The sequence below is a fragment of the Bombina bombina genome, chromosome 3 (genome assembly GCF_027579735.1).
Source record: "Bombina bombina isolate aBomBom1 chromosome 3, aBomBom1.pri, whole genome shotgun sequence".
Classification (NCBI taxonomy): domain Eukaryota; kingdom Metazoa; phylum Chordata; class Amphibia; order Anura; family Bombinatoridae; genus Bombina; species Bombina bombina.
The window spans coordinates 894066430-894085389 of record NC_069501.1 but is presented as its reverse complement, the minus strand read 5'-3'; the positions used below and the strand labels follow the sequence as shown (position 1 = coordinate 894085389).

The window sequence follows — 18960 nt, the reverse complement described above, 5'->3', positions numbered from 1 at the left end:
AGAATCAGGCTGGAAAACACTTCCAGATGGAGTTCCCACTCCCCCGGGTGAAAGGTCTGCCTGCTAAGGAAGTCCGTCTCCCAGTTGTCCACTCCTGGGATGTGGATCGCGGACAGACAGCAATTGTGGGTCTCCGCCCACTGAATTATCTTGGCTACCTCTGTCATGGCCAAGGAACTCCGAGTTCCTCCCTGATGGTTGATGTAAGCCACTGAGGTTATATTGTCCGACTGGAACCGGACCGAGGCTAACTGTGGCCAGGCCAGAAGAGCATTGAAGATTGCTCTCAGTTCCAGAATGTTAATGGGTAGAACAGACTCCAACCAAGTCCATGTTCCCTGAGCCTTTAGAGAGCCCCAAACTGCTCCCTGTCCCAGAAGGCTGGCATCTGTTGTCACAATCACCCAAGAGGGTCTGCGAAAGCAGGTTCCCTGGCAGAGATGATCCTGAGACAACCACCAAAGTAGAGAATCCCTTGTCTCCTGCTCCAGCTGTAATCACGGAGACAGATCCGCATAAACTCCGTTCCACTGCCTGAGCATGCTTAACTGCAGAGGTCTGAGGTGGAAACAGCGAAAGGGATGATGTTCATTGACGCTACCATCAGCCTGATTACCTCCATGCACTGAGCCACTGATGGCCGAGGAGAGGACTGAAGCGCTAGGAAAAAATCGAAAATCTTTGATTTCCTGACTAACATTTCCGTGTGGAATTTTGCTTGTTGAAAGGAAGGTGCCTGAACCAGAATGTCGTCCAGATAAGCCCACTGCAATGCCCCACAATCGGAGCACCGCCAGCAGGTATCCCAGAACCTTTGAGAAAATTCTAGGAGCTGTGACAAGACCGAATGGAAGAGCCATGAACTGGAAGTGTTTGTCTAGAAATCCAAACATTAGAAACTTGTGATGATCCCTGTGGATGGGGACATGCAGGTATGTGTCCTTTTAATCAACCATTGTCATAAATTGACCCTCTTGGACCAAAGGAAGAATGGAACAAATAGTTTCCATCTTGAAGGACGGCACTCTGAGGAATTTGTTTAGACTCTTGAAATCTAAAATGGTCTGAAGGTATCCTCCTTTTTGGGAACCACAAACAGATTGGAATAGAACCCCAAACCCTGTTGCTGCATTGGAACAGAAACTACCACTCCCAGGTCGGCAAGGTCCCGAACACAGTGTAAGAACGCCTCTCTTTTTGTCTGGTCTACAGATAATCTTGAAAGCAGAAACCTGCCCCTGGGAGGAAAGGTCTTGAAATCTAGATGTATCCCAGAGACACAATGTCCACCACCCAGGGATCCTGAACATCTCGAACCCAAGCCTGAGTGAAGAATGAAAGTCTGCCCCCCACAAGATCCGGTCCCGGATCAGGGGCAGGCCCTTCATGCTGCTTTTGATTCAATAGCAGGCTTCTTGGATTGTTATTCCTTGTTCCAAGACTGATTGGGTCTCCAGGAAGGCTTGGACTGCTCCTGCTTGGAGGAGGGAGTGGAAGGATTTCCCTTGAAATTTCGAAAGGAACGAAAATTAGTTTGACGTCCCTTTTGTTTATTTCTCTTATCCTGAGGGAGGAAATGTCCCTTACCTCCCGTAATATCAGGAATTATTTCCGTTAAACCAGGCCCAAACAAGGTCTTTCCCTTGTAAGGAATCGCCAAAAGTTTAGACTTAGATGACACATCCGCAGACCAAGATTTTTAACCATAAAGCTCTGCGAGCCAGTATGGCAAGACCTGAAATATTAGCTCTCAGCTTAATAACCTGAAGGGAAGCATCTGTGACAAAGGAGTTGGCCAACTTAAGGGCCTTAATCCTATCCTGGATTTCTTCGAGGGGAGTGTCTGTCCGAATGGAATCAGACAATGCATCAAACCAGTATGCTGTCGCACTAGTGACCGTTGCAATACAAACCGCGGGTTGCCATTGTAAATCCTGGTGTATATACATCTTCTTGAGTAACCCCTCTAACTTTTTATCCATAGGATCCTTAAAGGAACAACTATCCTCTATTGGAAGAGTAGTTCTCTTGGCAAGCGTGGGAATTGCCCCTTCCACCTTGGGTACCATCTGCCAAGACTCCTTGATAGAATCTGCTATACGAAACATCTTTTTAAATATAGGGGAAGAAGAAAAAGGGATACCGGGTCTCTCTCATTCCTTAGTAATGATCTCTGTAGCCCTATCTGGTACAGGAAATACCTCCACCATGGAGGGCACGTCAAAATACTTGTTTAGTTTACTAGACTTCTTAGGATTGACTACGACGGTAGTGTCTGAGTCGTCCAGGGTAGCTAAAACCTCCTTAAGTAACAAACAGACGTGTTCTAGCTTAAACCTGAAGGATACAATTTCAGTATCAGCAGGAGGAATTACACTGTCTGAGTCTGAGATTTCACCCTCAGATGCTACCGAATTATCCTCCTCCTCAGGCCTCTGGGAGGGAACATTAGAAATATCAACAACTGTGTCAGTAACCTCACTTACCGATTCTTTACTTTTCCTCTTGCGCTTTCCCTGCAGCATGGGAAAAGCAGACAACCCATCAGAAACCGCAGAGGACATGAGAGGAGCGATGTCTAGCAAAGTAACTCCGGATGGAGTAATGGAGGAAGCGCAGGGCACTGGCTGTATGGACGCTAAGTTTTGGGACACTTGAGGAGCTGCGGCATATTTTGAACATTGGCAGAAGACTCCTGAACAGCATCCGCCCTAGACAATGTTGGCTCAGAAAAAAGTCTATCCCTATAATGTAAAGTTCTCTCAATTACATGAGGAACAGAAAGGAATTGGTGGTTCAACATTAGCATCAAAACATAAAGAACATTTAACATCTTGCAGGGCCTCTTGGTCCATCTTTATTCACCACAAAAACTGAATAAACAGATAGAAAATTTATATTTTATTAAAAAAATACCTCACAAAAAAAACGTTACTGTTCCTTTAAATCTTTTAAAATAAACTGCTTTATTTTTCAGCAAGAAAATAAAATAACATAATTAGAAATTAAATACTCCAGACACCTTTACACCTCAGCTTAACTTTGCTGAGGTGCTTACCTGCCTGACTAACACCGGAGTTTATAGGCTGTTAGATGATCCGGACTCAGTCTATTTATTCTGTTATTTGAAGTCCGTAATACAGCCCAAAACTGAGACAAAGTCTTCTGTGTCACAGAACACAGGAACTATGAAGGGAAAGTGCGCAACAAATTTGGCGCTTCCGTTAGCCACGCCCATCATGGGCATTAAAAGAAAAAACTTCCCTCAGGTCTTTTAAAAGCATAGTAATGCCGTTTTATCATTATTCAAGCTAAAAACACCACCTCTGAGCCTGCTCCTCGTCCCCAGTGCCTGCTATTATTGCCCATAATAAATACTCTCTAAGTCATAAGAGAATCTTTTTATTAAGTCCCAAACTTATATAATTTATATTAAAGTGCCATCTTTTATTCTGAATGACGATCCCAGAACATAAAAAGTTAGCACTTACCATTGTAAATCTGCCCGGCAGCAAGGCAGCTCACTAGGTTTGAGAGGAATGATTCCTCACATGGACCTGTGGAAAAACATAATTTATGCTTACCTGATAAATTTATTTCTCTTGTGGTGTATCCAGTCCACGGATCATCCATTACTGGATATTCTCATTCCCAACAGGAAGTTGCAAGAGGACACCCACAGCAGAGCTGTCTATATAGCTCCTCCCCTAACTGCCATATCCAGTCATTCGACCGAAAACAAGCAGAGAAAGGAGAAACCATAGGGTGCAGTGGTGACTGTAGTTTAAAGTTAAAAAATACCTGCCTTAAAATGACAGGGCGGGCCGTGAACTGGATACACCATAAGAGAAATAAATTTATCAGGTAAGCATAAATTAAGTTTTCTCTTGTAAGGTGTATCCAGTCCACGGATCATCCATTACTTGTGGGATACCAATACCAAAGCTAAAGTACACGGATGAAGGGAGGGACAAGGCAGGTACTTAAACGGAAGGAAACACTGCCTGTAAAACCTTTCTCCCAAAAATAGCCTCCGAAGAAGCAAAAGTATCAAATTTGTAAAATTTTGAAAAAGTATGAAGCGAAGACCAAGTCGCCGCCTTACAAATCTGTTCAACAGAAGCCTCATTTTTAAAGGCCCATGTGGAAGCCACAGCTCTAGTAGAATGAGCTGTAATCCTTTCTGGAGGCTGCTGTCCAGCAGTCTCATAGGCTAAGCGGATTATGCTTCTTAGCCAAAAAGAAAGAGAGGTTGCCAAAGCCTTTTCACCTCTCCTCTGTCCAGAGTAGACAACAAACAAAGCAGATGTTTGACGAAAATATTTAGTAGCTTGTAAGTAAAACTTTAAAGCACGAACCACGTCCAGATTGTGTAATAGACGTTCCTTCTTTGAAGAAGGATTGGGACACAAAGGTGGAACAACAATCTCTTGATTGATATTCTTATTAGATACCACCTTAGGTAAAAACCCAGGTTTGGTACGCAGGACTACCTTATCCGCATGGAAGATCAGATAAGGAGAATCACATTGTAAAGCAGATAACTCAGAGACTCTACGAGCCGAGGAAATAGCTACCAAAAACAAAATTTTCCAAGATAAAAGTTTGATATCTATGGAATGAAGAGGTTCAAACGGAACTCCTTGAAGAACCTTAAGAACCAGATTTAAGCTCCATGGCGGAGCAACAGGTTTAAACACAGGCTTGATTCTAACTAAAGCCTGACAAAATGCCTGAACGTCTGGAACATCTGCCAGACGCTTGTGCAAAAGAATAGACAGGGCAAAAATCTGTCCCTTTAAGGAAATAGCTGACAATCCTTTTCCAAACCTTCTTGGAGAAAGGATAATATCCTGGGAATCCTGACCTTACTCCATGAGTAACCCTTGGATTCACACCAATAAAGATATTTACGCCATATCTTATGGTAAATTTTCCTGGTGACAGGCTTCCGTGCCTGTATTAAGGTATCAATGACTGACTCTGAGAAGCCACGCTTTGATAACATCAAGCGTTCAATCTCCAGGCAGTCAGTCTCAGAGAAATTAGATTTGGATGATTGAAAGGACCTTGTAGTAGAAGGTCTTGTCTTAACGGCAGAGTCCAAGGTGGAAAGGATGACATGTCCACTAGATCTGCATACCAGGTCCTGCATGGCCACGCAGGCGCTATCGAGATCACCGATGCTCTCTCCTGCTTGATCTTGGCAATCAGACGAGGGAGCAGAGGAAACGGTGTAAACACATAAGCCAAGTTGAAAGACAAGGGCGCTGCTAGAGCATCTATCAGCGTCGCCTTGGGATCCGTAACAAGGAAGCTTGGCGTTCTGTCGAGACGCCATGAGATCCAGTTCTGTTTTGCCCCAACAATGAATCAATTGTGCAAACACCTCCGGATGGAGTTCCCACTCCCCCGGATGAAAAGTCTGACGACTTAGAAAATCGCCTCCCAGTTCTCTACACCCGGGATATGGATAGCTGATAGGTGGCAAGAGTGAATCTCTGCCCAGCGAATTATCTTTGAGACTTCTAACATCGCTAGGGAACTCCTTGTTCCCCCTTGATAGTTGATGTAAGCCACAGTCGTGATGTTGTCCGACTGAAATCTGATGTATCTCAGAGTTGCTAACTGAGGCCAAGCCTGAAGAGCATTGAATATCACTCTCAGTTCCAGAATATTTATTGGAAGGAGTGACTCCTCCTGAGTCCACGATCCCTGAGCCTTCAGGGAGTTCCAGACTGCACCCAAACCTAGAAGGCTGGCATCTGTCGTTACAATTGTCCAATCTGGCCTGTGAAAGGTCATACCTTTGGACAGATGGACCAGAGATAGCCACCAGAGAAGAGAATCCCTGGTCTCTTGATCCAGATTTAGTAGAGGGGACAAATCTGTGTAATCCCATTCCACTGACTGAGCATGCAGAGTTGCAGTGGTCTGAGATGTAGGCGTGCAAACGGCACTATGTCCATTGCCCCTACCATTAAGCCGATTACTTCCATGCACTGAGCCAGAAGGGCGAGGAATGGAATAAAGAACATGGCAGGAATTTAGAAGTTTTGATAACCTGGACTCCGTCAGGTAAATTTTCATTTCTACAGAATCTATCAGCGTCCCTAGGAAGGAAACTCTTGTGAGGAGGGATAGAGAACTCTTTTCCTCGTTCACCTTCCACCCATGCGACCTCAGAAATGCCAACACTATATCCGTATGAGACTTGGCAATTTGGAAGTTTGACGCCTGAATCAGGATGTCGTCTAAATAAGGGGCCACTGCTATGCCCTGCAGCCTTAGGACCGCCAGAAGCGACCCCAGAACCTTCGTAAAAATTCTTGGGGCTGTAGCTAGCCCAAAAGGGAAGAGCTACAAACTGGTAATGCCTGTCTAGAAAGGCAAACCTGAGAAACCAATGATGATCTTTGTGTATCGGAATGTGAAGATAAGCATTCTTTAAATCCACTGTAGTCATGTATTGACCCTCCTGGATCATAGGTAGGATGGTACGAATAGTCTCCATCTTGAATGATGGAACTCTGAGGAATTTGTTTAAGATCTTTAGATCCAAATTTGGTCTGAAGGTTCCCTCTTTTTTGGGAACCACAAACAGATTTGAGTAAAATCCCTATCCCTGTTCCTCCTTTGGAACTGGATGGATCACTCCCATAACTAGGTCGTATTGTACACAGTGTAAGAATGCCTCTCTCTTTATCTGGTTTACAAATAATTGTGAAAGGTTAAATCTCCCTTTTGGGGGGGGGGAGGCCTTGAAGTCCAGAAGATATCCCTGGGATATAATCTCCAACGACCAGGGATCCTGGACATCTCTTGCCCACGCCTGGGCGAAGAGCGAAAGTCTGCCCCCTACTAGATCCGTTACCGGATAGGGGGCTATTCCTTCATGCTGTCTTAGAGGCAGCAGCAGGCTTTTTGGCCTGCTTACCTTTGTTCCAGGTCTGGTTAGGTCTCCAGACCGTCTTGGACTGAGCAAAAGTTCCCTCTTGTTTTGCATTAGAGGAAGTTGATGCCGCACTTGCCTTGAAGTTTCGAAAGGCACGAAAATTAGACTGTTTGGCCCTTGATTTGGACCTATCCTGAGGAAGGGCATGACTTTTTCCTCCAGTGATATCAGCAATAATCTCCTTCAAACCAGGCCCGAATAGGGTCTGCCCCTTGAAGGGAATGTTAAGCAGCTTAGACTTTGAAGTAACGTCAGCTGACCATGATTTAAGCCATAGCGCTCTGCGTGCCTGGATAGCAAAACAAGAATTCTTAGCCGTTAGTTTAGTCAAATGAACAATGGCATCCGAAACAAAAGAATTGGCTAGCTTAAGTGCTCTAAGCTTGTCAAGTATGTCATCCAATGGAGTCGCTACCTGTAAAGCCTCTTCCAGAGACTCAAAGCAGAACGCCGCAGCAGCAGTGACAGGAGCAATGCATGCAAGGGGCTGTAGGATAAAACCTTTTTGAATAAACATTTTCTTAAGGTAACCCTCTAACTTTTTATCCATTGGATCTAAGAAAGCACAACTGTCCTCGACAGGGATAGTAGTACGCTTTGCTAGAGTAGAAACTGCTCCCTCCACCTTAGGAACTGTCTGCCATAAGTCCCGAGTGGTGGCGTCTATTGGAAACATTTTTCTAAAAATAGGAGGGGGAGAGAAAGGCACACCTGGTCTATCCCATTCCTTAGTAATAATTTCTGTAAACCTTTTAGGTATTGGAAAAACATCAGTACACACCGGCACTGCATAGTATTTATCCAGTCTACACAATTTCTCTGGCACTGCAATTGTATCACAGTCATTCAGAGCAGCTAAAACCTCCCTGAGAAACACGCGGAGGTGTTCAAGCGTAAATTTAAATGTAGAGATATCAGAATCAGGTTGCATAATCTGCCCTGAGTCAGAAACATCACCCACAGAAAGAAGCTCTCCTTCTTCAGCTTCTGCATATTGTGAGGCAGTATCAGACATAGCTCTTAAAGCGTCAGTATGCTCTGTATTTCGTCTAACTCCAGAGCTATCTCGCTTTCCTCTAAATTCAGGTAGTCTGGCTAATACAGCTGACAGTGTATTATCCATGACTGCCGCCATGTCTTGTAAATTAAACGCTATGGGCGCCCTAGATGTACTTGGCGCCATTTGAGCGTGAGTCTCTTGATCGGGAGTCAAAGGATCTGACACGTGGGGAGAGTTAGTCGGCATAACTTCCCCCTCGTCAGATTCCTCTGGTCATACATTTTTTAAAGACAGATTATGATCTTTATTGCTTAAAGTGAAATCAGTACATTTGGTACTCATTCTAAGAGGGGGTTCCACCATGGCTTTTAAACAGAATGAACAAGGAGTTTCCTCTATGTCAGACATGTTTGTACAGACTAGCAAGCTTGGAAAACACTTTAAATCAAGTTAACAAGCAAATATAAAAAAACGGTACTGTACCTTTAAGAGAAAAATTTTGGCGGAGCCTGGAGCTCAACAAAGATGGTGGCGGAATAGAGGAGCTCCGCTAACCACTGCCTTAAAATATATCTATAGAAGGCAAACAGCTAACTACAAATAACAGCAGAGACCTATGAAGTCACGGTAAAAATGCCGGGAGGAGAAAGGTGAAGATTTGGGACACGGAGTGAGCAGAAAAGCAACGGCTGCACAGAGGACTATGCGGAGTGATCCGCCATCTTGACCACGAGGTCTACTAACTTACAGAGCCGACGGAACCTGTCAGGCATCCAGAGACTCACAGCGGAGAGCAACAAAACAGCGGGGATCGCTGGTGAAAACCTGCCCAGCTTACAAGTAAGCAGCACTAACTAGAAATAAAAGTGAAGGCGACAGAAAGCTGAGAGGTGCACCAATAAGCCACACTGAAAAGTTGGAGCGGAACATCTACTGAACGATTCAAACCTGGGCTACATAAGGTGAGCGGCGACACGCCGAATAAACACTGTGCAAAATACTCACCTAACGTTTTGATAATTTAAGGGTGCGAAGCAATAAGATAATAGCGCTCATATGCTCACCGGCCTATTAAGTATACAAGAAAATAAGCCATGTGGTTTCAATAGAAACATTAGATAGATGATATCTGACTAGACAACTAATACTCAGGAACAAAATGGATATAATACATAGATAAGAGATAAAACTCTGCTTTCTACAATTAATGTAACGGTTCATACAGAAAATCAGAGGGGGAAAAAATCAGTCCAATACAGCAAAAGCAAAACAAAGATGCTATGGATATCACATGGCAGGGAAGAAAATAACAGTACTGCAATAATAGGCACACAAAAGCAACGATTAGAAAGCAATGCAGCCTCATATATAAATACACCCTGACACAGCATAGTATTGAATTAAGACACAGCTACAGGTGTGCACAATAAAATGAGAGAAATCATAATGGCCACATGATTTTGGGAAGACATAAACAGCCCTCTACAGTACTGAGACAAAGAAATACAGCACACAGATACCTATAACTATCAGAGACTATACAGAATTGGTGGACTTTGCACGAACCTTTACTGCCAATAATACAGCATCCTTCTGCTTAACTTTGTCCTTTCATCACTAACATGTCAGCTAGAAAACAAACTAAATCCTCTCAGGGAACTAAAGCACCGGCGGCTACTCTGTTTTTCAAACCTATCAAGGAAAAAATGCTAGAACCAACGAACACTGTCTTAGAAGAAGATATAGACTCTGAAACAGATTCTCAGACAAATGAAGATGACTCTATCCCTGCAACTAAGGCAGATCTGAGAACCCTGGTATCTAAACAAGACATTAACAAAAACTTTGAGAAATTGTGGGATAAGTTTGATGCATTCCAAAATACAGTGACTAACAGCCTAACGGAGATAAAGCAAGATGTTGCCGATTTGGGCTCCAGAGTTATGGCCCTGGAAGACGCAGAAACTTCAGTAACAGAAGATCTTACTAATGTTAATCAACAATTAACGGCGCAGCAACAAGAGATCACTGATTTGCAAGACAAATTAGAAGATCTTGAAAACAGAAGCCGCAGATGCAATCTGCGTTTAAAGGGCATCCCTGAATCTATCTCAGCAGAGGAATTAAATATCTATTTATACCAGCTTTTTCAAGCCATCACAGGTGACACAGAGGATGGAAAATTTCAACTAGAAAGAGCACATAGAGCGCTACGAGCCAAGCCAAAGGGGGAAGCTCCACCAAGGGATGTGGTGGTTAAATTCGCTAGATTTCCAGAAAAAGAAGAAGTGATGGCAGCAGCGAGGAAAAATCCCACGTTCAAATTTCAAGGATCGGTGATCCAATTTTACCAGGATCTATGTGTCAAGACACTACAGAGAAGAGGTTGTCTAAGACCTCTCACCTCAATTTTGAGGAAACATCAGATCAGGTACAAGTGGGGGTTCCCCTTTAATCTACACATCATGCACAACGGGAGAGCTATGAGCCTCAAAGAACCAGCAGAGATACCAATGATTTGTAATAAACTTAATTTGGAAACTCCTGAACTACCGCATCCAGAGCAAAAGGAAGATATGCTGCAATCATCCACTGGAACACACCAGTCACAAAGACAAAAATGGACAAGAGTAGCAAAGAAAAAAGTCAAGATATGATATCTCAATCCAACGTATAACTCTAAGCTAAGTCTTATCTATCCCACAATGTGGGAACATACATAGATAACTTCCCAAAGAGAGTGAATTCTCTCCTTCTAGCTTACGACAGCCACAAGTCCAAGAGGTAATATGATATAATTTAATTTGTCTCCTTAGATACACAGTCTTGGAATATTTGACTCGCCATAATAAGCTAGCTGAAGAATGAACCAAAAGCTACCTAAGATATAGACTATCTAGAACAAATAGAAATATTTGTTTTGCCTATTGACTATCCACTAGCAGTGGGAGTATAATGTTTTAACATTAAGATTTCTAAAGGGGGAGAAGGAGGAGGGGGGGGGGGTAAAGTTATTGTTTGTATGTTACTAGTTTATCTTTTGCAAACAGTTGGGAATTGTGAGAGAAACCTGTTTTTTAGTAACGGCACTGTCTTCATTTATAGAGGAGGAAATGCTAGGATGAAACCACTGTGTAACCTGTTTTTTTACCTGCTTGTTTCTGATTGTTTATGTCATTTATCCGAGATATGCGTAGAGACAGAAAGAGGAAGAGAAAAAGGGAAAGAGACTTATATCTATCAACTTAAAGAAAGAAATATAAATTATGTAGAGGCGGCGGATCCAAGGGGGAGAGCCCCAGACATCAAACTGTAAGTAATGACGGGGGATATACGTTTAATATCGCATAATGTGAGGGGCCTTAACACAGATCCAAAGCGCAGAACTGCATTGACCCAATACCAACGACTTAGAGCTAACATAATATTTTTGCAAGAGACGCACTTCACAAAAGATGTAGTCCCAAAATACTGAACGAAAGACTTTACTCAAAATTATCATTCAACAACCGATAAAAAAAAGAGAGGGGTGTCAATTCTAATCCATAGATCCTTAGGTTTTGTGCTGGAGGAGACGACTAGCGACCCAGAAGGGAGATTTTTAATAGTGAGGGGACGGTTAAGAGATAAGCACATTACTCTATGCAACATATATGCACCCAACGAGACACAGATCTCATTTTTTTCCCACATTTCTTATTTATTGACACAATGGTCACAGAGTAGGATACTATTGGGAGGAGATTTTAATGTGGAAATGTATGCACACCAACTAACAAATAACTTAAGACTGACTCAAAAACAATTGAGACACAACTCCATGATTAAGAAAATTAAAGAAATCTTTTTAACACAAAACATTATAGACTCGTGGGACACCCTATATGGGAAGACATCAGACTTCACTTACTACTCGCATGTGCACAAAAAATACTCAAAGATAGATTATGTTTACTTGAGCCAGATATGGATTCCTGACTTAATATCATCTACGATACACGCATGTGCATGGTCTGACCATTCCATTGTTCAGGTGACCTTAAAAGATACATTCTATATTAGTTCAGTGAGGGCCTGGAACTATGACCCTAGAGTATTACAAAAACCAGATGTATTGGACTCCACCACCCAAGCTATGCGAGAATACTGGACCCTGAATACAGGTTCTACGACTAATACTATCTACACATGGGCAGCACACAAGCCCTATCTCAGAGGGTTACTCATCAAAGAAAAGGCAATCTTGACCAAAGCTAACAGAAACCAAATAAACTCCTTACAGACTCAAATAGACGCACTTACTAGACTACACCAACAACATTTATCACCTACAACGTTTCAAGAATTACAGACCAAGAGACTAGAATTGTCAACGATCATGAACAGGGCATCTCTTAGAGCAGCTCATAAATTGAAAGCACACTATTTCCTTTATTCCAACAAACCAGACAAATACTTGGCACACAAGCTTAGAGAGAAAACAAAAGCCTTCTCCATACCACTTATACAGAGGGAGGACGGTACATGCACCTCAAACCCACAGGAGATAGCTGACGACTTTGCCAACTACTATGCCCACCTATATGACGGGAAAAAGACGACTCAGAGTGACCAGAACAGACAACTACTACATACATTCCTGAATGATGCCAAACTCACACCAATAGATAGTAAGGTTAGGGATATGCTCAACGAAGAGGTGTCGGCTAGGGAGGTCCTTTTAGCTATTAAGGAACTTAAACCAGGTAAGGCGGCTGGTCCGGATGGATTCCCAGGGGAATACTATAAACTCTTTAAATCAACTCTCACTCCCCATATAGTTAAATTTTGCAATGACATCTTACAAGGAATGGAGATTCCGAAACAAATATTACAAGCTAAAATAATCGTAATTCCCAAACCAAGACGGAACCCAAAATTATGCCAAAGCTATAGACCCATCTCCTTAATCAACCAAGATATAAAGATATTTACTAAAATTCTGGCAAATAGACTCAAAACACATTTACCCACCCTGATCCATCCGGACCAGGTGGGGTTCATATCAGATAGGGAATCCCCGGACAACACTAGACGCACGATTTCCCTGATAGACTACCTCAGCAAGACGCGAACGCCTTCTCTGATCCTCTCACTGGATGCGGAGAAGGCGTTCGATAGAATAGACTGGGACTTCATGCTGGAAGTCATGGATAAGATGGGATTTAAGGGACCGTTTCTCCAAGCAATAAAAAGCATATACTCATATCCTACAGCACACATAAGAGCAGCAGGCTACCAATCCAAAAGAATAGACATTAGAAATGGTACACGACAAGGATGCCCCTTATCGCCACTCCTCTTTGCAATTTGTATAGAGCCTCTAGCGGCAAAGATTCGCCTTGACCCAGAAATTCATGGGGTCTCAATAGGGGGAGAAGAATTCAAAATCTCTCTATTTGCAGACGACGTACTCCTTACACTGACTAAACCTATGATATCCCTGCCCCACCTATATCAGATATTACAAGACTATTCATGTATCTCAGGATATAAGATCAATCAAGACAAATGTGAAGCACTATCTATAGCCCTTCCGACCCACACTAAAAAACTTATTGAAACTAACTTCTCCTTTATATGGGCCAAAGAGGCAATTAAATACTTAGGAGTTTACATCTCAAATGACCATACACAACTCTATAAATTGAATTACATCCCTTTATACAAATCCATTAGAAAAGAGATTACAAAGTGGAGAGGAGGTGGCTTTTCGTGGTACGGCCGACTGACGGCGATTAAAATGAATGTCCTCCCGAGATTACTTTATCTTTTTAGGGCTTTACCGATAAAGATCCCCTTACCCGAGCTGGCCAAACTTCAGACAGATCTAATAGGATTTTTGAGAGGGAACAAGAAGGTTAGGGTACCCTCACAGATATTAATGCAACATAGACAATTGGGGGGGGTTGGGGTGCCAAATCTGACTAATTATTATCACTCAGCGAGACTGGCGCAAGCTACACTTCTGAGCCAAAAAAATAACACACTGGTATGGGTTAAAATGGAAACACTGATGGCTGGGTACAACCATTCAGACGATATACTATGGGATCACGCAAAACACAAACAAAAACTGACAAAAGCCCCAAACCCAATAACAGAAACGATGACAATGTGGCATTCCCTAGTTACTAATTTGAAGCTGATGCCATCAGACTCTCTAATAAGACCACTCAGGACACTACTATGTCAAGATTATCATGGACAGTTAGGAAAATGGGAGAATAAGGGGCTATACAGAGTAGCGGATTTCCTCCATGGGGGAAAAATAGCTACATACCAACAGATACAGGAAAAAATATTACCAGACAAATTGCAATGGTTTTTGTATTTGCAAGTGGCGTCAGCTGTCTCAAAGATGTTACCTCACACTAGAAAGACAAACATGACTACAATGGAAAAACTTTGCTGCACTGAATCTAGACATAAAAAATTAATTTCCACCATCTATCTCACTCTACAAACAACTAAAGCTGCTACAAAGTCCCTTTTGATGGACAGATGGGAACGAGACACTAACATCACACACACAAAAGATGAGTGGGAAGAGATATTTCAGAACTCAGGTAAAGGCATGATCAGTGCTGATTTTAAGGAAAACTGTATAAAAACAGTTTTTAGATGGTATCTAACTCCAATTATCACTTCGCACTACAGCCAAAACAGGAGTAGGAACTGCTATAGGGGGTGCAGGGAAGTGGGAACCTATATTCACATGTGGTGGGAATGCCCACAGATACAACACATATGGACCAATTTATCTAGACTATTGAGTGAGGTGCTCTCTGAAGATATTAATTTAACCATAACTCAGGCTCTACTAAACGAGCGAGTGAAACCATTTAACTCAGCTACAAATACATTCATACGCACACTGTGCACAGCCACCAGGATAAGTGTAGCTCGTTATTGGAAAACGGGGATACCCTCATGGGGAGAGGTAATGGAAAAGATTAAGATCACGTATACGCTAACTGAGTCAGCATCATTTATACAGGCTAACCATGAACAATTCCTTAAGGTTTGGAACTACTGGATACTGAGTGGCTACTAAACCTTACACACAAAAAAGAAAAAGATGTTTACATAGACAGTCAAAACCTAGGAAATATACAGGGAGACGAGAGACGAAGGGTGACATTAATAGACGTTTGCAGGTTTGAACTTGGTGGGGCTCTCTCCCTGGATCAGCGACAGGAGCAGAATGAAGACAGGCAAGTTCTTGTTTGAATTTAAGTTTAAGGGGGGGAGGGATGGGGGTGTTGTATGAGTTAATGTTGATCACATAAGATTTAACGTTATGTTATAAAGAGAGGAAAGATTAGAGGGTGAAGAGAGATGTGTTATTTGTTTTAAGAAAATGCAACAACAAAAATAGAGAGAGAGAGGAAAACAAGGGAGTCTGAACTTTTTTCTGCAGCTTCAGAATCATATCCTCTATTCCCAATTAACATCAAAGGAGGATTGCTAGACACACAGACCGAGACCACTTTCCAAACCCGAAGAGTTGAAGCATGTGGTTTAATGAAAGAGAAGGTTCACACTTTAAACTTGGTTGATTAAACCAGAACTAATATGATAAACTCTTAAAAAAAAGGGGACTCTTTCTATAAGAGAGAGGGAAGGGGTGTCTTTAAGAGAAATTGTAAGAGATGTGTTGCATTCTTTACTTTTTTTTTTGTTCATATATGTTGTACAATAAAGATTATTTCAACTAAGAGAAAAATTTTGTCAGAATTTGAAAAACCGTGAAAAAAGGCAGTAAATCAAACAACATTTTTCCAGTGTGTATAATAAGCTAACAGAGCATTGCACTGGATGATTAACCCCTTAGTTCAAAAAACGGATCAAAAAAATGATATAGACGTTTTTTAACAGTCACACCAAACTGCCACAGCCTTGCTGTGGGCCTACCTTCCCCAACAAACGATTTTGGAAAGCCTAAGAGCCCTTTAGAGATGTCCTATAGCATTCAGGGGACTCCTGGAGTAAGCTGGATGTCTCAGTCTGTAAAAGTTACTGCGCAAAAAAGCGCTAAATTAGGCCCCTCCCACTCATAGTAACACAGTGGAAAGCCTCAGGAAACTGTTTCTAGGCAAATTGAAGCCAGCCATGTGGAAAAAACTAAGCCCCAATAAATTTTTATCACCAAAGTATATATAAAAATGTTTAAACATGCCAGCAAACGTTTTATATTGTAAATATAAAAGAGTATTACCTCAGAAAGTAAGCATGATACCAGTCGCTATTAAATCACTGTATTCAGGCTTACCTTACATAAATTTGGTATCAGCAGCATTTTCTAGCATTCACATCTTCTAGAAAAATCTTAACTGCACATACCTCATAGCAGGATAACCTGCACGCCATTCCCCCGCTGAAGTTATCTCTCTCTTCAGTCATGTGTGAGAACAGCAATGGATCTTAGTTACAACCTGCTAAGATCATAGAAATCACAGGCAAATTCTTCTATTTTTCTGCCTGGAACAAAATAGTACAACTCCGGTACCATTTAAAAATAATAAACTTTTGATTGAAGCAAAATAACAGCTACATTTCACCACTTCTCTCTTACTACCTCCATGCTTGTTGAGAGTTGCAAGAGAATGACTGGATATGGCAGTTAGGGGAGGAGCTATATAGACAGCTCTGCTGTGGGTGTCCTCTTGCAACTTCCTGTTGGGAATGAGAATATCCCACAAGTAATGGATGATCCGTGGACTGGATACACCTTACAAGAGAAAATATGCTAAGACTGAATAAACTTACTCAGGCTTTAGAAAATAGGGCAGCATTAGTATATGGAAGGCGCAGTGACGATTATACCCCACAAGTTCCTATTGCTCTAAAGCCACCACTGCTCTACTGAAGAGACTGATATGGACTATGGCTACACCCTAGAACAAAGCAGCACAATCATGCACCACTTAAAAAATAATAAAATCTTACTTGAAGAATCTTCTTTTCCAACACCTAACTTTACCACTTCCTTGCTCTAACGTAGGCAAAGAGAATGACTGGGGTTGGAGGGAAGGGAGGTGATATTTAACAGCTTTGCTGTGGTGCTCTTTGCCGCCTCCTGCTGGGCAGGAGTGATATTCCCAATAGTAATTAGATAATCCGTGGACTCATCGTGTCAGTAGAAAGAAAATGCATTGGCAATTTACACCTAATGACCAATTATTTTATTCTGTCAATACAACATTCAATCATTTCTTCCCTGTGTGTGACATGTGAATACATGATTAATTTTCGTACAATTTAAGGGTTTTGCAATTTCAGTGTATACAAGTGCTTGAAATCCCAGGCTATATTATTGCATAGTGTGCATATGTGGTCTGTGAGTAGACAAAACTATGAACGGTTTTGAGTTTGATATTATCCTTTTAACAAATATATTTCTAGGATTATTGGATTGGTAGAGAAGGTATAACAGTTATAAAATAAATAATTACCTATTTCTATTCCATCAATAGTAACGTGAATTGTGTAAAGGCCAACTGCTCCAGGAGTCCAATTCGCACAATAGGTGCCATCATTATTAACTCTGATTAACATGTTTTCACTAGGCCTATAAAAAGGAGGGGAAATGTGTTTTGGGTAAAAATATAATTTTAAAGGAATAATTTTATATAAAATGCATGAAAATATTTTCTTCATGTACTTACAAAATTCTTTTTTTTTTAAAATTCATAAATTAAATAACTGGGAAATAATGCTGTGTATTTTAGTAGGTCATACATTACAAATGTCTGTTATGGACAAAATGAAAATGCTATTAAACATCAATGGAGAAATTAATACCAAAGAAATATAATCATCGAAACATGTTTACCCATAATTATATTTGAAATATCATACCAAACAAACCTATTATGTTATCTATGTTGATATAAAAGATACATTTACTTCAGCTATCTAATATCCCTGCTTCTGGTAGTATGCATCTCAATGAACTGTGGAAGCAAACGGCTTTAAAGGGATACTGAACCCAATTATATTTTCTTTCATGATTCAGCGAGAGCATACAGTTTTAAGAAACTTTCTAATTTACTCCTATTATCAATTTTTCTTCATTCTCTTGGTATGTTTATTTGAAAAAGCAGGAATGTAAGCCTATGAGCCGGCCCATCTTTGCTTCAGCACCTGGGTAGCGCTTGACGATTGGTGGCTAAATGCAGCCACCACTCAGCAAGCGCTATCCAGGGTGCTAAACCAAAAGTGGGCCGGCTTGTAAGCTAACATTCCTGCTTTTTTTTTAAAAAGATACCAAGAGAAAAAATTGCTTAAAATTCAATGCCCTGTGTGAATCATGAAGGAAAATATTTGGGTTCAGTATCCCTTTAAAATGATGCTAAACTTTACATGTTTTAAAAACAGGTTCAGAAAATAAGGCTTACAACAATATTTTTGTAGCTAGATCGCAGATGGGAGAACAGATCAAACAAAAAATGAGTTTTGAAGTGGGCAGCCAGAGCGTGGGGTATTAGAATGGCACGGCTAGATTAAAAAGAAAGTTACAGCTCATCTTCATTACAAGTGATCAATTAAAGTCCCTCTGAAATATCACTTAGATTCTGGACATGATTTAAAAACGTGTAAAGTTTACCATCACTTTAAGGCCCCCTGCAAGTGCCCTGAGTAAAGATTATATCGTCTACCTTCAGTTCCTGAAAGGAGTGCAGGCACCAGTGCAATAGATAAAGGCATACATGAATTTTAAAAAAACAACAAAAAAGCAATTAAAAAAGGTAAAATAACGAAGTATTATAAATCTAAATGTATGCTTACCCGATAAATTCCTTTCTTTAATTGTGCATAGAGTCAATGAGCCATCACGTGTAGGATTCAACTCCTGATCACTAGGAGGCAAAGATACCAACCATACCAAGAGCTTTTAATCCCTCCCACTTCCCTGTATACCTCACTTTAACATATATCCAAGAAGAGGAGGAAAAAAAAC

At 41.4% G+C, this 18960-nt stretch overlaps 1 protein-coding gene across 1 annotated transcript in view; it reads right to left on the bottom strand.

The window, feature by feature from the left end:
* The window catches only part of MYCBP2 (MYC binding protein 2), a gene marked incomplete in the record, with an annotated part of 1460675 nt that overhangs the window by 390054 nt on the left and 1051661 nt on the right, over positions 1–18960 (bottom strand). Inside the window, 1 exon segment of the mRNA XM_053707907.1 lies at positions 17453–17568. Within this exon segment, the coding sequence (XP_053563882.1) occupies positions 17453–17568 (116 nt within the window).